Source organism: Delphinus delphis, chromosome 10 (genome assembly GCF_949987515.2).
Source record: "Delphinus delphis chromosome 10, mDelDel1.2, whole genome shotgun sequence".
NCBI lineage: Eukaryota > Metazoa > Chordata > Mammalia > Artiodactyla > Delphinidae > Delphinus > Delphinus delphis.
Genome location: NC_082692.2, coordinates 55327913 through 55350822, shown reverse-complemented (window position 1 = coordinate 55350822; position 22910 = coordinate 55327913). Strand labels below are relative to the sequence as shown.

At 41.6% G+C, this 22910-nt stretch overlaps 2 protein-coding genes across 3 annotated transcripts in view; one reads left to right on the top strand and one right to left on the bottom strand.

Moving 5' to 3' along the window:
* Positions 1-4450: 4450 nt before the first annotated feature.
* On the bottom strand, positions 4451-12287 carry EPM2AIP1 (EPM2A interacting protein 1). Of its 2 annotated transcripts, XM_060022158.1 has the most exons (3): positions 9591-12287; positions 8192-9027; positions 4451-6312 (listed from the first exon to the last, which is right to left on the bottom strand). In XM_060022158.1, exon 1 carries the CDS (start codon positions 12192-12194, stop codon positions 10368-10370), a length of 1827 nt encoding a protein of 608 aa, XP_059878141.1. In that variant the 5' UTR covers positions 12195-12287; the 3' UTR covers positions 4451-6312; positions 8192-9027; positions 9591-10367. The 2 variants fall into 2 exon arrangements, with proteins under 2 accessions (XP_059878141.1, XP_059878142.1); XM_060022159.1 differs by lacking the exon at positions 8192-9027.
* Positions 12288-12594: 307 nt separating this feature from the next.
* Positions 12595-22910, top strand: part of MLH1 (mutL homolog 1) — a 51493-nt gene continuing 41177 nt past the window's right edge. The window contains exons 1-5 of the mRNA XM_060022157.1: positions 12595-12794; positions 14609-14699; positions 16849-16947; positions 21009-21082; positions 22696-22768. Of these exons, the coding sequence (XP_059878140.1) occupies positions 12679-12794; positions 14609-14699; positions 16849-16947; positions 21009-21082; positions 22696-22768 (453 nt within the window). The 5' untranslated portion in view covers positions 12595-12678. The remainder of the gene's footprint in view (positions 12795-14608; positions 14700-16848; positions 16948-21008; positions 21083-22695; positions 22769-22910) is intronic.

The following is a 22910-nucleotide window of genomic DNA, read 5'->3' as shown; positions in this document are numbered from 1 at the left end:
GAAAATACTTGCAAATGAAGCAGCTGACAAAGGATTAATCTCCAAAATATACAAGCAGCTCGTGCAGCTCAATATCTAAAAAAACAAACAACCCAATCAAAAAATGGGCAGAAGATCTACATAGACATTTCTCCAAAGAAGGCATACAGATGGCCAGTAAACACATGAAAAGATGCTCAACATCACTAATTATTAGAGAAATGCAAATCAAAACCACAATGAGGTATCACCTCATACCAGTCAGAATGGCCATCATCAAAAAATCTACAAATGGGACTTCCCTGGTGGCTCAGTGGTTAAGAATCCACCTGCCAATAGGGGACACGGGTTCGAGCCCTGGCCCGGGAAGATCCCACACGCTGCAGAGCAATTAATCCCGTGTGCCACAACTACTGAGCTTGCACTCTAGAGCCCACGATCCACAACTACTGAGCCTGTGAGCCACAACTACTGAAGACTGCACGCTTAGAGTCCGTGCTCTGCAACAAGAGAAGCCACTGCAATGAGAAGCCCGCGCACCGCAATGAAGAGCAGCCCCCACTTGCCACAACTAGAGAAAGCCCACGCGCAGCAGCAAAGACCCAACGCAGCCAAAAAATAATAAATAAATAAAAATAAATAATAAGAAAAATCTACAAACAATAAATGCTGGAGAGGGTGTGGAAAAAAGGTGACCCTCTTGCACTGTTGGTGGGAATGTAAATTGATACAGCCACTATGGAGAACAGTATGGAGGTTCCTTAAAAGACTGAAAATAGAACTACCATATGACCCAGCAATCCCACTACTGGGCATGTATCCTGAGAAGAACATAATTCAAAAAGATACATGTACCCCAATGTTCATTGCAGCACTATTTACCATAGCCAGGACTTGGAAGCAACCTAAATGTCCACCGACAGATGAATAGATAAAGAAGATGTGGTACATATATACAATGGAATATTACTCAGCCGTACAAGGGACGAAGTAGGGTCGTTTGTAGTGATGTGGATGAACCTAGAGTCTGTCATACAGAGTGAAGTCAGAAAGAGAAAAACAAATGGTACTGATGAACCTATTTGCAGGGCATGAAAAGAGACGCAGACATAGAGAACTGACTTGTGGACATGGGGGACGGGGAAAGGGAGGGTGTGACAAACTGAGAGAGTAGCACTGACATAAATACACTACCAGTGTAAAATAGTTAGTGGGAAGTTGCTGTATAGCACAGGGAACTCAACTCGGTGCTTTGTGATGACCTAGAAGGGTAGGATCGGGGGGGGGGGGGTGGGAGGGAGGCTCAAGAGGGAGGGGATGTATGTATACATATAGCTGATTCACTTTGTTTTACAGCAGAAACTAACCCAACATTGTCAAGCAATTATACTCCAATAAAAAAAAAAGTGATAGTACATCTTAGCAAGATCAGACCCCCATTTAGATAGACATTGAGGTTGCTGGCCTCAAAACCATGCTCAAGTTGTACAAGCTTGATAATATTAAATATTTAGCAGGGTCTATATTTATGTGCCTAACGGTGAGTCTGGGATTTTATCACCTGTGTATATAATAAAGTGTCTATTTTTTAAAAACATCCTTTGTAAAGAGGTTGCAGGAAAATGGGGTGCGAGAGGATGGTCATGACCCAGGTCTCAGGTGAGTTCCTGGGACGGGCCACCAAGTGGGGCTTTGCGTAGTAAAGTGAAAGCAGGTTTATTGAGATACTCCATAGAGTGTAGGTCGTCTCAGAAGGCGAGAGCGGCCCCAGAATATGGGATAGTTTGTTTTTAGGGGCTGGGTAATTTCATAGGCTAATGAGTGGGAGAATTATTCCAACTAGCTTGGGGAAGGGGCAGGGATTTCCAGGAATTGGGCCACCATCCACTTTTGAGCCTTTTATGGGAGGCTCGGAACTGTCATGGTGCCTGTGGGTGTGTTCTTTAGCATATGCTAATATGCTACGATGAGCGCATAATGAGGCTCAAGGTCTACTGGAAGTTGAATTTTTGACCATCTTGGACCTAGTTGGTTTTAACCAGTTTTGTTGTATCCTCAACAGCTCTGTCATTCTTTTAAAGGCTGTGCCCTGCTCCCCACCAAAGCCCTCCGGAAACTGGTAATATGTACAGTATTTAAACTGTTTCAGAATGAAGCTGAATTCAGCCTCTGGCCCCCGACACTGAATTAAATCTCAGAGACAGAGTTTTGGGTGAAGTAGAAAAGAATAGCTTTATTGCTTTGCCAGGCAAAGGGGGCCACAGAGGGCTAATGTCCTCACAACTCTGTGTCCCAACCTAGAGGGGTAGTGAGAAGTTTTATAGTAATCGTTCAAAGAGGGGATGATCAGCTTGTGGACATTCTTCTGATTGGTTGGTGGTGAGGTAAGTGTGAGTCAGCATCATCAACCTTCTGGTTCCAACTAGCCTGGGGTCTACATGCTTGTGGGTGGCATACCGTCCTTAACTTCTTCCACCTGGTGGGCGTTTCAGTATCTGCTAAACAGCTCAAAGATATTGTTATGTGTATCCCTTGAGGGGGAACCGGTTCTGCTGCGTAATTCAGAATAACCTTAGCCCCCAATCTGGGACCCAATTTCTTTACCTGTAAAGGAGTTGGGATAAATGAGCTTTCTATGGATTCTTTAACATTCAGTTCTATAAATTCTGACTCAGAAGGATCAATGAGAACTCTGATAACAGGAGACAATAAATCCATCGGAATGGTTTTGAATATCAATGGTTGCTTAACCACCAGAGATGTGATAGACAACTTTTGGTGTGTCTGCCCAGCCCAAACTCTTTTGTAGAGTCTTCCTCTTCAACCCACCCCAACCGCAGGACTGGAGTGTATGTTATGGACCCCTTTTAAGAAAAATATCTTTCCAGTCATAACAGTGTTCTCCCATTAAAAATATATATATGAGCAGTGGAGGCTGGTGTTCAGAGAGAAGAATGAAGCAGACGTGCAGAGGGAACACACAAGATCCATGAGGGTAGGAAATTTATTTGGCTTCAAAATCTGAATCTCCAGTGTCCAGACCAGTGCCTGGCTCTAGCGGGCCTTCATTAAATAATTGCTGAATGACCACTGAATTCAATTCCCCCACATGGCTTCTGTAAAATACTTCTGTATTTCTCTAAGCATTCCCTTCTTTCCCTTTAAGCTAGTGCTTGTTGGTTCTCACAATCAGAAATCCCTATCAAATACGTTATGGGACCGTTCCCTTCACAACCATCACTCTGGCCTCAGGGAAGACATCAAAGACTGAACTGCCACAAGTTCATGCCCGGAAATGTGGAACTGGCATATGAGACTGGGTTAGTTGGTCAATGGCCCTGGAGTGGGGTAGTGATGGAGAGCCACGGAGGTGTACGAGGCTGGCTGGCAAATGGAGGGAAGTTGACAGTGGTGGTTCTGAGAGACATCCTCCCCCTTAAATTGGAGTAAAATTTCCTTCCCATTAGTCAAAACCAAATGGCAAACTTTTGCAGGTGAGGAAATATTTTGATTGTGGTGAGTTTCATGCATTTATGTCAAAACAAATCAAATTTTATACTTTAAATATGTGCAGTTTATTGTTACTTCATTGTATTGATACATCAGTAAAGTTATAAAAAATGTGGTAAGTGCTTAAGTCGAATTCTTTCAGTTATTTTATAATAACCAATAATGTACCAATAATTTAAGGAGGCCTTTGTTATGACTGCTATTTTGGACTGTGCTTGATATCAGCACTTATTTATTCCAATGCCTTCTCACCCCTGTTCACCCCTCTCAGCCCCCACCTACCCCTCATGGAAGTGAACATGTAATAGTAAATTGTAATAATGTAACCAAGTTGGTGAACTCTAATTCATAATCAGTGGAACTAAAATGCAAGAACTTACACATTTCTTGAATTTATCAACAGGGTTTTACATTTTAATCTTACTTCTCTAAATCCCTTCCAGGAGTTAAATATTATTGTAAATTATGTTATACTAATTATTTTAATCATAGGGCGTATTTGCCTCTCATTCCCTACAGAACTAGTAATTGACTTAACGTAAATCAGTGTCATGGCTTGTTAAAATTATCTATGTAGACTACAACAACTTTAAGGACAGGGTCAAGCCATTTATCTTCAATCCCCAACTTACCAGCAGTGTCTAGTACACAGCAGAGCAAGTTGGGGGAAGGGAAGGGATAACGGTTATGATATAAGATGGGGTAGGAAGAAAAAGGGTGTGTGTGGGTACAGATCTTGCAGACCACGATAGACCTTGGATCTTATTCTAATTGTGATAGTAAGCCACTGGAGGATTCTGAACAGAAGACTGGCATGCTGATTTATATTTAAAAATTAAGCGTCAGTTTAGTTGCTGTGCAAATAATTATGAGGGAAGTATGGAAGCAGGGTATATACCAAGGAGAATACCAAGAAAAATGGGTGCTCACGTTCACTGAAAGACAGACACAAAAATGTTCGTAGCAACTTTATTCATAATAACCACAAACTGGAAACAATTAAAATTTCCATCAACAGTAGAATGGATTCATAAATTGTGGTATAAGTCATACAATGGTATACTACACAGAAGTAAAAAACGAATTGCTGCTACACGCAACATGGATGACTCACAGACACAATGTTGAACAAGAGTACATATAATTATTACATTTACATGAAGCTTTAAAACAGACAAAAGTAATCCATGGTGATAAAGGTCAGAATAGCAGTTATTTGTGTGTGTGTGGGGGGGGCACAGGGCACTGACCGGGGTATGAGAAATGTTCAATATCTTGATTTGGGTGATGGGTTCAAGGATGTATATAAAAATTCACTGAGGTGTACATGAAATATTTGCATTTTACTGAATGTAATTTCACCTCAATTAAAAAGAAAAAATATTTTCAAAGAAATTTTATAAATAGGGAGATATAACTATATGTGTAGTCGGTAGTTTTGTCTTCCAAGTATTTCGGGTTCTCTTCCAAGGCTCGAGGAAGGATTACACTCCTCCTTGAACTCTGGTGTGGCCATGTGATTTCCTTTGGCCAGTGAAAGTGCTTTAAGGGCCGGCCTATAAGTGATTTGTCAGACTTTTTCATTTCCCAAAACGAGCAGCCACACCATACGTGATATCTGCTTGGTCAGCCTGAGTCCTAGAATGAGGACCACTTAGAGCAGGGATCACTGAACATTTTCTGTAAAGGGTCACACAGTAAATATTTTAGCCTTTGTGGGCCAGACACTTTCTTCCACAACTACGCGACTCTGCCACCGTAGAGCAAAAGCAGCCAGACAATACATAAACAAACGGGCAAGGCTATTTTCCAATAAAACTTTATTTACAGTAACAGGCAGCAGGACAGATTTTGCCCATGGCCATAGTTCTTCAATTCCTGACTTAGAGCAAAGCCCCTAGCCAAACTACAAGAGAAAAGCTGGGATTTTGGGGTTGTTACCGGACAGCAACCTAGGCCATTCTGATACAGAAACTGGTTCTGTTTTTGAAAAACCTAGCATACTGAACATTGGCTTAGTTGGCAGGCATTCAGGAAATTGCTAGTGGAAGATGGAAGAAATAACTTATGCAGGGGCGATGCATATTAATGGAGTGATGAAACTGTCTGGAGAGAACCTGGAAGGCAGAGAATCTATACTTTACTCAAGAAAAAAAAAAAAAAAAGACAAGAAAACAAAATATGTTATGGTTGCTGTTGGCCCCATTTGACAAAATAGACAGGAAAGAGATGAACTCAGAAAAGAATTAATCAGTTTGCAAGCAAAAAAGCAAGGGAATAAAGAGAGTTCACAAACTCAAGTACTTACTGGGTAGGAAGAAGCTACTTCTCAATTACAAAGAGATAAAAGCGAGAAATCCTATACGCCAAAGGTTGACTAAAACCCACTTTCGCAGCAAGGATCAAATCACTGGATGACTATCACACCTACTGTTAAAACCTCTGAATTAGTTAATGGGCCTCAGATTAAAAGTCCAACTAAGAGTGTAACACTGGTTAATCCCTTAAACTGGAAAAAAATGGCTCAGGGAAAAAGAGACTAAGGGTATGGCTCTCCCACAAAGCCTGAAAGCCCAGGTTACCCAGAAAGTAAGTTCAGAGAGGCATGCGAACAAGAAAGCAAAGAAACGTAGCAAATCTAAGAAGTACATATTGACCAGATGTCACTTTCGGATTACCTTCCTTGGGGAGGTGATGAGGACATTCTGCAGGTAGGAAAGCAAGTGAACTGAATATCTAGTGACCAGAAGGGCTGACTGAGTCATTCTTCTAACATTTTGTTAAATTTACTTACTTTAAAATCCCAGAAGAGCCAGAAATTATCTGTAAAGGAAAAGAGCAAGTAAATAAGATGCCATTTTCTCCTAGGGTTGATGCTTACAGAAGGAAAATGGATATTAACTCTTAAGCAGCATTATCTTTTTCCAATACTGAATGCAACTTTTTAATTACTGAGATATTGTTTTAGTCCACTAAATAGTTGTCCAGTCTTTCTCATCCAGGTTCCTTTGCAAGCCTCCCTTTAGAAATTAAAAAAAAAAAAATTAAGACTTCTACATCAAGGAGGTAAAGACAATATTACATGGTGGATTTATGTGAGTATACTCAGCTTTACTACTTACGTTTACTAGGGCAAACTGCAATCTAAGTTTGTTTCCTCAACAACATTCACATAGTAAATATTTGAGCCACGTGCCAAGCACTAAACTAAATTCTAGGAATACAATTCCCTAGTCACAAAGAACTTAGTTTCATTTCTTGATTTGTAATATGTAGATAACAATTACCCAGCAAGCAGGTACAGCAGGACCACTGTGAAGGTCAAAGGAGACTATGAAAGGGCTGCAAAGATCGTAAAGCACTATACAAGTATTTATTCATCCAAACATTTATTGAAATGTCAGGCATTGTGCTAAGCACTAGATACAGCAGTGTGCAGGCATATATATGGTCCCAGCCCTTGTGAAGCTTACAGTCTAGCACTGATCAATAAGAAGGAACAACAAAGTGTGCTAAGTATATGGCTGGTGAAGAACAGGGTATTTAGGGAGTGCACAGTAGGGGCACCTAGTCTAGAGGGTATTGATGAAGGCTTCCTAGAGGAAGTGGCATATAAACTGAAACTTGAACAGCCGTATCCTAAGAGCAGTGGTGAAAGCAGAGGAGTGATATGACCAGATACGTCTTTTGGAAAAATCTGGCTGCACTGTGAAAGGGATCACAACCAGAGAAATGGAGCCTGAGAAGGCCCGTGCTATAATATAGGTAGGTTGATGGCCTTGATCAGGATAGTAGCACTGTAGAATCAAGGAAAGTTTAGGCAACAGGCTTAACAGAAAGGTGTGTGTGAGTGGATGTGATGAAGAGGGAAAAGTCATGGCTAACTGGGTTTGGGCCTTGGGTCAGGGCAACTGAATGGTTGGCAGTGGTGGTGCCATTTACTGAGAGAGGGACCAGGAAAGGAGGAGCAGGTTTGGGGGGCAAGGTCAAGGACATGTTGTGGTGCCTATGAGACAGCAAAGTGGACTTAAGTTAGCAATTAGATATAGGAATCAGGAAAGGTCTAGAAAGGAGATATGAATTTGGGAGTCATTTGCATAAAGTTGGTAAGTGAAGCCATGAAAGAAAAAAGAGATCAGCTACGGAGATGATATAGAATAAGACAGCTTAAAACCAAATTTAAAAATCCCAAGGACACAGATGTTTAAGGGAAAGAGGTACCTGCAAAGAAGACTGAGAAAGCATACTTGGAGATGGTATCTCCCTGAAGCCAAACTAAACAAGTATTTAATGAAGGGTGGCCAGTGGGGTAAAGAGGGTAGGAATATTGACAAGGACTTAGTAAGCTTGGTAGAGCAGTCTGAGCAGCGATACGGGACAGTGGAAACACAGACAAATCTTTTAAGAAAACTAGTAGGAATGGGAGATATGGGGACACAGAGTTTTTTAAAAATAGTACTTATTTTAACTATATTTACTGATACAACAGGACTAGTTAACAACTATTTTATAAAAAGAAATTTTTAAAGACTGCCATGCAGTTACAGAATTACTTAGTACAGAAAACAGTAAAATACACACTTTTTTATTCTGTTTTACAAAGACTAGTTTATGGCAATTCTCTATTGTTCAGGGTGAATTTAAAATTCTTAGCTTATGCCTCCCCCACATTCACTGACTATATAACTAATCTTATTATTACCTTAAGCAAAATATATAGTGGAACTTCACAAAATGTACAAGAGTTCAATATTTAAGGAACTGGGGTTAGAAAGCAGAAGCAGCTTTCAGGTCTTCCAATTATCCTTTCAATAAAGCACCTGCATGAAAGAGAATACGCCAAACTATTGGGAAACTACCGGTAGATTTTTGTTGTTGTTGTTTGGTTTTTCACTATGTTGTTTTTCCAGATATTTAAGTTTACTTCCTGTTAACCCAAATCTTAACTTGACCCTTCTTGCTAAGTATCTTAGTAATACATTACACGTTCTTTTCTGCCCTAAACCAATTATGTATAATAGAACAGAGCCCTTTAATCTGGTTCAATACCAATTACTGAGTTATAAATGCTATTGTGAGCTACCAGAACCTAGCAAGGCCTTGATTGCATCTTACCAGCCAAACCTGGAATGTTGGAATTAGTGTCCCTTATCAAGTATTATCAGTCTTCCCAACTTGCCCTTCTAATTCTGCTTCTACCGGTAATTTGCCCTGTCCCTCGAAATACAAGAGAATCTACACAGGGGGTCTACTGGCACTTTGGGAGGAATAAGTCTTTATTGTGCTGTGCTGTCCTATGCACTGTGGGGGATGGGGTGTCATTCATGCTGACATGCCAGCAGAACTTCCCTCAATAAGTGTGACAATTAAAACAGTCCCCTTTATGTCTCCCAACATCCTCTGGAAAGAGGGCATACCGTCTCTGGTTGAGAACCACTGGCAGAATTTTGGTTCTTGGGCTGTTTATGGCATCTATTTTGATAGCTCAGCCTTCAGTTCCTTCTAAATTCTTGTTTGTATTCTGGTTCCTTGAATTTGCTGAATTAGTGGCCACAGAAAAATGCATTACAATAGTTAAGACAGGACTTGAACACAAGTTTTCAAATTGTACTTGAGAGGATCTCTAAGTTGGGTCCTCTTCTTAAATCATTTCACATATTTGGCTTTACTGTAAGATTTCCTTTTCATGGTTAACATAAGTTTGAAAATTACTGTTTTAGCACAAAGCAGATGTCTCACTTAGAAATACGGAAGTGCTACAATCTGTAAATAAAGCTGCTTCTTGAGAGTTAAATATTTCCACTTGTGCACTGTCTTAAATACACAATGTGTGGGATAGTGTCAAATTTATAATAAATCCATTTCCAGCAACAAACAACATTTGATATTATATCACTTTAAAATAAAGGGTTTCCTCTAAGCAGGATTTCTTTATAAAGCTGCAACACTCATGCAGATAGGACAAATTAGCTAAAATATCTCACACCTCCTGATCCTGGGATGCAAACATCTTTTTTTCCTCATCCTTTTTTGACAGGGCCAAACTGTCTAGAGTAGAAAAAAGAATTACTAGCGGGCAACCCCTAAGAGTCTATACTTACCGTAGTCCTTTAGTAGGCAAGCTCATAAAACAGCACCCAATTGTGAAAAATTCAGGGGAAACTTCCAAAAATTGGTTAGTCTGATCTCCAGACTGCAGGAAGCCTCCTAAACTAGCAATTAAAAAAAAATTCTTGCTCCTCTGACTAAAATTTTACGTGCTTATTTTCTGTATTAGTAATATCATTATCGCTAGGGCGGGTGGGAGGGAGGTGAGAGGGAGGAAATATGTCAATATTTACTTCAGACTCAGAAATATGTCTAAAAAAATAGTCTCAAACATTCTGACAGTTTGACAAAATACCTCCACTGTATGTACGTTCCTCCTTTTCAGAAACTTCTGCACTTGCTATGTGAGTTTCTGCAAATTGGCTCAAACATATATTTAAGCAGTTGATAATTTCAGACTATATGCATCAGAATTTTAACACTTTGTTAAAATAAGAGCTAAAGTTTCTTCGAAACACCTTAAAAACAGACTTCTAATTCAACTCACATTATTAGTACTAAATGTCTTTAAAAACAGTTGTATCATAAAAGCAAAAGATAATGACTTTGCCATCAAATTAAGTTTTAAAAAAAGGTGTCTGCATGTTTCAGTCCCATGCTGCCTCTTGATATGGAAAAAAAAATATGTCTGAAGAATTTGAATTGTGATCAATTTGGATGAATAATGTGGTGCTTTCCCACAATCCAAATTAGTAAACTTGAAAATCAAACAGATGTTTGCTTTTAGAATTGGACTCTTGTTGAGTGTTTCAATGTTGTACTACAAAAGTTTATGGATTTGATTCATTTCTTCGTCTCACAAGATCATCCCAATGCGGCTCTATTTCAGTGGTGGCAATCCGAAACAGGGCATGGAGGTGTTCGTCTGTCAATGGCTGGCTTAAAGTGTGTTGGTTCCGAGTCAAATATGAAAAAGCCTTTTCACAGATTTTGCTACTATCAAACAAGGATGCCACCTTACAGGCAACCCCTTTGATAATCGGGTAAGATTCAGCAGACAATCCGGCATAGAACTGCCCTAAGTCTTTGGTTCTGTATTCGTTCCAAAGGTTAGTATTTGCCTGAAGTTTTGTTAGCTCCACCCTTACTGAAATAGGTGCATATTCAGGTTTAAAGCTAAATGGATTTGCAAAAAGTTCTAAGTCCTTTTTAATGAACTTGAGGTCCTTGAAATGTCTCTCAAACTCTTTTTGTAGGCGACAGATCACCACTCGATACCTATCAGGATCGAGTATTTTTTCGTCTTCTTGAAGATGCCCTTTAAGCTCATCAACAACTTGGCTCAAGGCGGCAAAGTGTGTTAGATTTTTTTCCTCAATATGTCTCTGAAGTAAATTCAGCTTCACTTCAAACGCACAAATATGGTCAAAGGCAGCAGCAGCAAAGACTTTACTCACTCTCAATAGTTCGCTGAGTTCTCGAAGGTGGTCCATAATATCCACCAAGAAGCCAAAGTCACAAAGCCATTCGTGGTCTGTGAAATGGACCGTTGTTGCCCCTATCGAAACCAAGAATGTTTTTATCTCTTTTCTTAAGGAAAATATTAGTTTTAAAGTCTTCCCTTTTCTAAGCCAATTGTTCAGACAGCGTCCATTAACCCTTTCACCGTGCTCTGATTCAGATTCAGTTAGTAAAGCCTGAAATTCCGGCCGCCTAACGCCTCTGGTCTTAATTAAAACTATCCATTCAGATATGGCATTTACGATTTGATTAACATCTACATCGTAGGAGCTCAACAGTTCCAAGTGAAGAAATCCTGAATAATGGATCACATTCCAACAGTTGGGGCTTACAGCCTTTTCTCTCATGTATGACACCAGTCCTGAGTTCTCACCAATCATCCTCAGAGTGTGGGTCGTGGTCAGTCCAACCATCCGCTGCAGGCTAAGCCCTGCCGTCTGTAGGGCCTCAAGGATTGCCGCCATGAGGGCACCAACACTGAAGTGATGAGTCAGGTTGATTATGGTCAGAAGCTCTTCTTGCACCTCCAAATCGTGGCCTACGCCGCGGACAAAGACCAGGAGGTAGTTCTCATAGGCCACAAAAGCCTGGTCATCCAAGGCAAGGGAATAGGCTTTAAAGTCCTTGGCTCGGTTAAAAAGCTGACTGCGTAGATTTTGGTTAATGTCCAGGACCCTCTGCCGCGTGATCTCCGGAGATAAATCAATGCCATCCAGAACGCTTACGTGATCGGGCAGCACATCTCTCAGCATCACCTCCATGCACCGGTGCACAAAGTCCCCCTCGCCCCAGCCGCAACCCTTCAAGGCCAAGAGGCGGGCGAGCCCGAGACCTGCACGAGCAGCTCTCTCCTCCGGAGTGAGCGGGGCGGCCTCGGGCAAGTCGCCCTGACGCAGACGCTCCACCAGGGCCGCGCGCTCGCCCTCCGCCACATACCGCTCGTAATAGTCGTGCTCGGCCTCGTAGTGGTGCCTGACGTCGGGTTCGCCGGTGGCTACGACCAGGCGGCGACACACCAGGCACAGGGCGCCCTCGCCCTCCGGAGCCTCCACCACTAGGTACCGCTGTGTCCACTCGGCCCGGAACCCCCGAGACTCGTCGATTTCCATTTTGCTCCTCTTGGGCGTCATCCACATTTCACGGGAGGCCACAGGAGCTGGGCAGACCTCCGGGAGGCCGCAAGGAGAGGGGAGGAGCAGGAGCGAGCCGCAAGCGCCTCCTCCACTCTGCGCCAGATCACCCCAGCTGGGGACACCAACCTGCGGCTCCGACACCTCTGTTCCTATTGGCTGGAGATTTCGTATTCCTCTGCCCCAGACATGAGCCAATAGGAAGAGTGGACAGCGGTTTTTAGTGCGCAGGCGCACATCCTTCTAGCTGCAAAGTGGACTGAAGGCGCTTTAGGGCGGGACTAAGAGAACCGGAACTCACGTATTTGACTGGCATTCACGCTGCCCAATCAATAGCTCACTGTCCCGGAAGCGGCCCTGCCGCTAGAGGGTGGGGCAGGACGGCGTCAGCAGAGTTGATGGAAAGATGTGGGCACGAAACTCTAAGGGGATTGGCTGAAGGCACTTGCAGTTAGCTTCTCTCCGTGACTCGGGCTCCTCTGGCGCCAAAATGTCGCTGGTAGCGGGGGTTATCCGGCGGCTGGACGAGACAGTGGTGAACCGCATCGCGGCAGGGGAAGTTATCCAGCGCCCGGCTAATGCCATCAAGGAGATGATAGAGAACTGGTACGAAGGGAGTCAAGGCTTCCTTAGAGGCTACGACTTAACGGGCCGATGCTCAGGATAGGGCGGACACGCCTCCCTGCCCGGAGCCAAGGCGTGTGCGGCGCAGGGCCGCGGCGGCGGAGGCCGGGGGTCTTGCCTTCGCCCCTCACGGGTCCTCGAGCGTCCTCGCGAGACTTTAGGGTTGTTGCGGGGCAAGGAGAGGGTTACACAATATTTTCATGTTGTCATTAAGAGAAGTCCTTTAAAAATTATATATGCGGAAGGTGCAAATTTTTAAATGTATAAAAATTTTATAATTTAAAAGGAAAAAAACTTCCTTCATCCTTCAGAGGTTACTATGTGTTATCAGTTTCTTGCTTATTCCGGAAGTCATCCATCTACATTCAGAAGTACGATTCATTTTGAGTTTTATTCTAAATAAATTGCTGAGATTTTAGGAGAGTTCGATGGACTTGGGGTTTAACTTGTGATTCCCCTATTGCCAAGTGATTGACCCCACTTAGGATTTTCCTGCCCTTTACTTTTTGCGGGGTCACTTTGAAGATATCTGATTTTATGGATTCTGAAGTTTAGAACTGTCACACAAACCTTGTGGAAGGAGGAGATTAAAAACGTGGAAAGAAAGTTGGGTGTAAACTGTAAACTTTAAAAAGGACAGAGGCTCATAGTGTACCTAAACGTTATGTCAGATCCTTTGTGTTAAAATGCATTGATGTTAATAAAATCTATACGTTAAAAGGAAAAAAATGTCCCAGCGAAGATTGGTAGGTTTGTAAAGGGATTGTTGTGAAAACACAAACAACCATCGTGGGTAATGGGACTGAAAGAACAGTGGGTCTGAAAGGACCACTGAGAGAAAGGAAGAGAATTAGAAGGTAGACAAAAGAAGGAGCAGGGAGACTGGGGATGGTTTCTCCTTTTGACTTTAAATTCACAAAGGCTGGCTTTTGTTTCTGCAGTGTTAGAATTAACTGACAGAACGATTTAGGCCTGTTACTGTACTGTGCCAGAAGACTACGGCAACACTACACATGTTAGATCAGTGGATTAGAATTCTCTAAGCAGAGATTTTGTATGGAGTCCAGTTATGCTCTTTTTAATACGTAAGTCAAGACGGCTAAGTACAACTTCAATTTAGGGGCTCCTGAGAAAGATCTTTAATATTTAAGTAACTTAATATCTTATTTCTGAATAAAGAATTTTCTGTGTGAGGAGGAGGAAACTTTTCTTTCTCATGCAGCCTCAGTCTGGATTTATTTTCTGTAGCTCTGTAGGTGCTCTATGCTTGTAGGTTACTCTTTGAAGGAATAAAAAGATGTATTGACTTCTTAAAGAGCTTTCTGCACTGCCATTTTTTCTTTCCCCCAACATAAATATATTTGCATAAAGAAAATAGTAGAGAAAAACATTTAGAATTTTTTTAATGACATTTTATAAGGGTCATTTAGGAGCGTGAGGCTGAATAAAGTTTGAGTAACAGATGGTAGAATTAGTTGAAAAGTAGGTAAGAAAGAGGCATGTACTAAAAGGTCCCACTTCTAACTTCCCTTTCTTTTTTTCCTAGAGGAACAGAAAAGTTGCTGAATGTCCTATTGGAAATGATGGTTCCTCACTCCGTCCCTCTCTTCCTTCCCTCTCTCTCACACAGCATGTAAACTGATAACAATGTAGTCACAGAGCCTGTGAGACAAAGGAAAACACACTGAGTCTTATATTTGTCTGGAATTTGTTCTTATCCCCTGACTCGTATTAAAATATGTGCATTAGAGTAGTTGCAGACTAATAAATTATTATTTTTTTGTTTGATTTGCCAGTTTAGATGCAAAATCCACAAGTATTCAAGTGGTTATTAAAGAGGGAGGCCTGAAGTTGATTCAGATCCAAGACAATGGCACCGGCATCAGGGTAAGGAAAACCTCAGAGCGGCAGGATGTTTGTGTGCTTCGTGTGCTACATCTGCAGGAAGTGGTGGGACTTCTCCCTGTTCTGGAAACTTTAGGCTTTTATGGATGGGATTGTTTGAAAAATAAATATTTATTGAGTGCCTACTCCATGCTGGGTACTGTTCAGGAGAATAAGGAGGTCAAGGAGCGAGTCATGAAACTTTAAAGGTTGAGTGTCCTGAGCAAAGAGAACAATACACACAAAAACCACGAAATGGAAGCTTGCATGACACGCTTAAGGACTAGCAAGGGGGTTGGTATGTCTAGAATGGGTGGTGGAGGGAGTGGAAGCCTAAAAGGAAATGAGGTCTGAAGGATAACCAGGCTGAGCATGTAGGACCTTGTAGGATGTTGTAAAATATTTGGCTTTTACTCTGGATGAGGTGGGATATTCTTTAGAGGGTTTTGAGCAAAGAGGTGACATGCTTTGGCAAGTTTTATAAGAACTCTTTTGTCTGCAATGCAGAAAATAGACTGTAGCAGGACAGGATAGAAGGACCGGACAGGACCGGTTTGGTTGTGACAGAGATGTAAGAAGCAGTGAGATTCTGGGTTGATGATGAAGACCAAAGCTCTCAGAATTTGCTTGTCCAGGGAGTAAGAAAAAGAGGAGTCAAGAATGACTTCAAGGTTTTGGCCTGTGCAAATAGAAAAAAAGTTGCCATTTACTCTTGAGAAGGCTATGGAACAAGCAGGTTTGGGGGAAGATCAGAAATTCATTTTGGGGTATGTTCAACTTAAGATGCCTGTTAGTTGGATACATGTATGAGTCTGGAGATAAAAATTTGGCGTATTCCATTTTGATGGTATTAAAAGCCATGAGACTCACATAAAGAGAAGCTCAACATGACTGGTAACTAGGGAACTACAAATAAAAATTGCAGTGAGATACCACTTGACATTCACTAGGATGGCTGTTATAATTAATTAAGTAATTAATAAAAACCAAATATTTCAACTACAATAAAAATTAAAAATATTGACAAGGATGTTGAGAAATTGGAACTCTTGTATGTTGCTGGTGGGAATATAAAATAGTACAGCCATTGTGGAAAATGGTATGGTGGTTCCTTAAAACAATTAAACAATTGCCATATGACCCAGCAATTCCACTTCTGGGTATATACCCAAAAGAGTTGAAAGCAGGGCCTTGAAGAGATTTGCACACTCATGTTCATAGCAACATATTCATGATAACCAAAAGGTGGAGGCAACCCAAGTATCAACAGATGAATGGATAAACAAAATGTGATACATACAATGAAATGTTATTCAGCCTTACAAAGGAGTGAGATTTTGACAAGTGCTACTACGTGGATGAACCTTGAAGACAGTATGCTAAGTGAAATTAGCCAGTCACAAAAGGACAAATACTATATGATTCCACTTGTATGAGGTACCTAGGGTAGCTAAATGCATAGAATCAGAAAGTAGAATGGTGGTTTCCAGGGGGTTGGGGGCCTGCGCCACATGGCCTGCGGGATCATCTTAGTTCCCCGACCAGGGATTGAACCCTTGCCCCCTGCAATGGAAGCATGAAACCCTAACCACTGGACCACCAGGGAAGTCCTGAGAGGTTTTGTTTAATGGGTACAGTTTGTTTGTGGAGATGAAAGAGTTCTGGACATGGATGTTGGTGATGGTTGCACAACAATGTGAATGTATTTCATGCCACAGAACTGTACACTTAAAGAGGGTTAAAATGGTAAATCTTGTCATGTATATTTTACTACAATTAAATGTACCTATAGATTTTTAATAAAGAAGTTTTCTAATACAGTAATGATTTTTGTAAAATCTGTGAGCCTGAGTGATATCATCAAGACAGTGAGTGTAGACAGAGCAGAGGTCCAGGGATGGAACTGTGAATTATCCACTCTCAGGGGAGATGAGACAGAAGCAGCAAATGAGGCTGAGGAATGAGGCGAGAGAGGAAGAAGGAGCAGCAGGACCGAGTGGAGTTCTGGACGTCCAGAGAGGAGGCTCCTGCTGATTTAGAACTCTTCTCCCAAGAGGAATGTCTTCCTGGATTCAATCAAGAAGAGGGAAATTAAAAAAGATTTGGAAAAATGAGTAACATAATTATTCACTGATTTTTTTGCACCTTCTAGAAAGAAGATCTGGAGATTGTGTGTGAGAGGTTCACCACAAGTAAACTGCAGTCCTTTGAGGATTTAGCTCATATTTCTACCTATGGCTTTCGGGGTGAGGTAAGCTGAGGATTGAAGAAATGTGTAAAACATCCTCCTGTGATGATATTTCTGCCATTTGTCAGCATATGTTTCTCAGCAGGTCAATAAGACATGATACTTTTTACTTGTTAAAATATATGCGAATCTAAACAAACTTAGATTCAATTTTCCAAAACTGAGAATTGTTCATAAATACTTTTTAAAAATAATTAATTAATTATTTTATTTTATTTAATTATTTTTTAACATCTTTATTGGAGTATAACTGCCTTACAATGGTGTGTTAATTTCTGCTTTATAACAGAGTGAATCAGCTATACATATACATTTATCCCCATATCTTGTCCCTCTTGCATCTCCCTCCCTCCCACCCTCCCTATCCATAAATACTTAATACACCATAAACTGTATCTACAGAGACCCCCCAGGTCTCTTGATGGAAGAAGATAGCACTATCTACCAAGGTTTCTTGTCCAAAATCAAATGTGAATCTTACCAATACTTAGATCCAAGTACCCATATACAGAAAAATACAAGGAGCAAGGGAGCATGGTAAATGGTACTGAGACTGGAAATCACATGATAAAAGACTTGTTTCCTGTAAAGTAAACTGTATGGGGGAAAAAAGGTAAAGAAAGGAGGAAGAAGCATAGATTAGAAGGGATTTAAGAGGCATGTGAACCAGCTCCAATGTATTGATCTTACTTGGATCCTGATTTGCACAAACTAAAATCTTTTTGAGACAGATATTTGAACACAGATTGGTTATTTGATGGTATTAAGGAGAAATTACTGTTAATTTTCTTGGTATAAAAATAGTTTCATCGGTTTTTTTTTTTGAGTCCTTTTAAGTTATATTCTGAAATAGCTGTGAATGAAATTATATGATGTATCATAGGGATATATTAAATAGAAAATGGATAAAAATAGTATCATATTTTTATGACAATACTCTGGATATAAAGATATTATTCAATATATGTAGGGCAACATAAATTGTAATGGCTACATACTGTTCTATTTTTTTATAAACTTATTTATTTTTGGCTGCATTGGGTCTTTGTTGCGGCGAGTGGGGGCTGCTCTTCGTTGCAGTGCGCAGGCTTCTCATTGCAGTGGCTTCTCTTGTTGTGGAGCATGGGCTGTAGACGCATGGGCTTCAGTAGTTGTGGCACGTGGGCTCAGTAGTTGTGGCTTACAGGCTCTAGAGCACAGGCTCAGTAGTTGTGGTACACGGGCTTAGTTGCTCCATGGCATGTGGAATCTTCCTGGACCAGGGATCGAACCCGTGTCCCCTGCATTGGCAGGCGGATTCTTAACCACTGCGCCACCAGGGAAGTCCCTGTTCTATTACTTGTACATACTGCAGTCTATTTATATAATTTCCTGTTGAACATTTATGCTCTTTGCCATTTTTTTCGTGTTTAATGCTCTGGTGAATATTCATGTACATACAATGTGTTTTGTTCAGTTATTTCCTTAGGATAAATTTATAGAAATAGCATTCGTGAGTAAAAATATGTATCCTTTTCAAGTAGTTTGTATTAGTTTCTTATTGCTGCCCCCCAAAATGACCACAACCTTCGTGGTTTAAAGCAACACAAATTTGTAATCTTACAGTTCTGGAGGTTAGGGGAAATAGGTGTCACTGGGTCTCACTGTGCTAAAATCCGGGTGTTGGCAGGGCTGTATTCCTTTCCGCACGTTCTGAGGTACCAGAGAAACTGTTTGGAGTAGTTATTTGGGGGAAATGAGAGCCAGTGTCGGGGAGGGGAATGGGGCAAATTACTTTTCGTTTTAGGCCTTTCTGTAGTTTTTGGATTTTTTATCATGTGAATGTAGTTTACTTTTATTTGACTTATCTGTTTATTTTATTCTCTTTTATTTTTTGGCCTCTCTGAGCGCCTTGCGGGATCTTAGTTCCCCAACCGGGATCAAACCTGGGTCCCGGCAGTGAAAGCGTCTGAGTCCTAACCACTGGACCACCAGGGAATTCTCTATTTGATTTTTTTAAACTAAAAGGCAGCTGTGACCCAGTCACTGCAATTTAGATCAAATCCGGGTAGTCTCAAGCACCCTCTGGCTCACAGTGAGCCCCAGGTTGTTCCAGGTAGGGGCAACATCAGACTGTGTACCCTGAGGCCCCCTTGACTTTAAGTAGGCCTCAGGTCAACCCTAGCAAAGCAGTTTCATTCTGGCTTTGCAACTTCCTGAGTCAGTTCCTAAGCGCATGGCCTCCTGGAGCCTTAGCCCAGCTGTAGGGTATCTTTGGGGTTGTAATTAAATAGGGAAGATTTATTGAAGGATTGCTGTGTGCCATCCATGGTTCTCAGCCCTTTGTGTGTATTAACCCTTTCACTCTTAACAACTCCATAGAGTAGGTTCTATTATTATTATTACCATGTTTTACATATATACGAGGAAACTGACAGACTTTAAGAAACATGACCAGGGCACACAGCTAGGAAGTGGCAGAATGGGGAATTGAGCCCTGGCAGTTTGACTCCAGAGTCTGTGTTCCTGTCCTCTTGCTCCGGTGCCGGTACAAAGGCCCCTGAAGAAGCGGGACCATCTGCCAGTGGCCCTTTCTTTTCCTGGTGTTGTGTAGCATTGTAGTTTTTGATGTATTTAATGTCCTTCCTTACCACAGGTTGCAAAATCATTTACATTTTTAATGATGAAAATTAGCTCAATTACATACACCAGGGAAATCCAGCTAGGACCTGGTAATCTCTGAGCCTGAGCCATGGTCCTTGTTAATGAACTGAGTCTGCCACAGCTGTATTCACTGTCTCCTGAGATGCTGTCACACAGACCCCATCACAGTGCCTGGGTTGCATTTTTTTATGCTATGGTGTCCTTGGGAAAGGAGATACAGATTCCAAAGGGCTAGCAAACCAATCCTGATTTTAAGGGGGAAAAAAATGGTCTTTTGTTTTCTTTTAATTTGTTTAGTCTTAATTTCATAATTAAAAAAATATTTATTTATTTATTTGGCTGGGCTGGGTATTAGTTGCGTTGCCCGGTGTGAGATCTCAGTTGCAGCATGTGGAATCTAGTTCCCTGACCAGGGGTCGAACCCGGGCCCCTTGCATTGGGAGCACGGAGTCTTAACCACTGGACCACCAGGGAAGTCCCTGCATAATTTTAAATTTATATTTCGTTTTTTTTTAACTTTATTTATTTTTGGCTATGTTGGGTCCTCGTTGCTGAGCGCAGGCTTTCTCTAGTTGCAGCAAGCGGAGGCTGCTCTTCGTTGCGGTGCTTCGGCTTCCCGTTGCGGGGGCTTCTCTTGTTGCAGAGCACGGGGTCCAGGCATGCGGGCTTCAGTAGTTGTGGCTCACGGGCTCAGTAGTTGTGGCGCACGGGTTTAGTTGCTTGGCGGCACGTGGAATCCTGCCTGACCAGGGCTCGAAACCATGTCCCCTGCACTGGCAGGCGGATTCTTAACCACCACGCTACCAGGGAAGTCCCTAAATTTATATTTCTAAACATAAAATTGCTTATAGAAAACAGTTTTGAATAATAGTATACAGCACTATCTATTTGCAGTGTTTCCATTATCCATTTCTGAAGGCAGGCTTTAAACTTGTTAGAAGACAAATCATTGAGACTATTAAATACACCTATAACTCTACACCTGAACACAGTTGCTATTAAGGTTAACGTTAATGCTTGGGGGTGGGGAATTCCCTGGTAGTCCGGTGGTTAGGACTCAGTGCTCTCACTGCCGAGGGCCCAGGTTCAATCCCTGGTTGGGGAATTAAAATCCTACTAGCTGCGCGGTGTGGCCAAAAAAAAAAAAAAAAAAAAAAAAAAAATGCTTGGGTGTGTTTCCTTTTGGACTTTTATATATATATTTTTCCCTTGTTCTAGTAATTATGCTACAGATTCAACTCAATAGCTTTCTTTTTTTTTTTAAAAAAAAAGCATCATCAAAGCGAGTGAGCAGAGTGCTCATTGTTGCCATTTGTTAATACAAAACAGAAGAGGCAATTGAGATAACTTCTCCATTAATGATGAGATGGGGTGACCCAGCAGTGGGTTTTTCTTTCATTTCATTTCCTTTTTTTCCTTAGGCTTTGGCCAGCATAAGCCATGTGGCTCACGTCAGCATTACAACCAAAACAGCTGACGGGAAGTGTGCATACAGGTATAGTGCTGTCCTCTGCTATGTGTATAAATTCATCCTGAAATGTGCTTTTTGTCTGCATCTCAAAGTAATCCTATCTGAACACCAGTGTTATCTTTTTTGGCCTAGATCTTGGGTAACTTTTCTTTCCTGCCTTTGGATTAGTTGATAATCCACAGGGATCATCATAGGTAATAATCTTACTTTATGGACTCGTGAAAGCTACGAGGTAACAGATTACAAGTGCCTAGCAAGGTGTCTGTTACACAGAGGAATTCTGAGTCCGTGGGAGCTGTGATGTCATTCTGCCCCTTTGCCCTTTGGCAGGATGTCCCTTTGGCCTGATTATGGGGCCATGGCTGGGGTGCTGAAGGATCCTGGTTCCTTAGCTGCTCTGAGCCCCCTGCTGCACCTTCCCACAGGTGGCCACTTTTATGTTGGCACAGTTTTCAGAGGCTGTTGAATGACCTTGGAACAGAACAGAAAGGGGATTCAGGGAATCAAAATCACACCTTTGTTTTCATAAGCACTGGCCATTCCCTAGTGAAAGATGGGTATTGAGTGTCTAATTCACGCCAAAAAACAGAATTTTTTTTTTATCATACAGATTGTTAGTTTATATAGAAAATAGCTTCAACAAAGGGCAGTTCTGCCTGTTTCTCAGCCCTCTTTAACAGTTGAGTGTGTGCAGTAATGGAAGATGGAACATTTCAGAGTCTGCAGCACTGGTGCTAGAGCGGGTTTACTCGATGCAAATTGTAACAGCCCTAGGACCTAGCTGGGCTGATATGATTAGAATCCCTTCTGACAAACTGGGGAGCCACTTGTGAGTGAATATCTTCTGAAATAGTCTGGGACACAGGTTCCATTTCTTTGCCTCTGGGGTGTTATGCCCCTGCTTGGGACCTCTAGTAGCCCTCCTTCTGTGGGAGGATGAAATCGAGTCATTGTCATAGCAACTAGCGTCCTCCCAATGCACTCAGTCCATCTTTCCAGCCTCTCCCCTCCACACATCCTCAGCTGCTGCATATTCTAAAGCTTCTTTGCTTTTGTTTATGTTTTCCCCCTCCTGGATGGTCTTCCCTGTTCTCTCCACCTGAGATTATACTGCTTCAGAGTCCAGGTGAATTGTCATCTCTTCTGTGACACTTCCCCCACTCCCACCCCAGGCTAAATGTTTTCCTACTCTGGATCACTTAGCACCTTGTTCTACACTTAAGGGAAAAGTCTGTCCCCTCACTAAATCAAGAACCTCCAAAGGCCTGCCTTTATTACAGGGCGTTTACAGGCCTGATAACATGGTAGCCCCTCAAATAAATGATTGCAGAATCATTGGAAAAAATTTTACAGTCATCTTAGGCAATGGCAAAACTATTGTTTGTAGCCCAGAACTCAGGAACTAAAAAGCAATATTTGCCAAAAAAAACAAACCAAAAAATGGATTTTCCCCCCCTCCTTTGGTATCAAATTAGAATGGTTATGGAAGTGGAAAAAGAGAGGAAACAGGTAACTAAGACAATTTATAACATGGCTATATTTTAATCTATTGTTGTGTAATTTACCTTTTTACTCTTTGGGTAAGTGTCTGTTCTTTTTTTTGTTAGCTCTCAGTAATCTCTTATATTTTCTGCTAGAGCACATTACTCAGATGGAAAGCTGAAAGCTCCACCTAAACCATGTGCAGGCAATCAAGGGACCCAGATCACGGTAAGAATGGTGCACGGGAGGGGAAAGTTTTGAAAGGGAGCTTTATATAAATATTGAAGTAAAAAACAAAATTGTCTTTGAGTTCTCAAAGGATTAAAAAAAATGAATATTTACTAGTTAATGGGAGCCCCAAGCTACCACA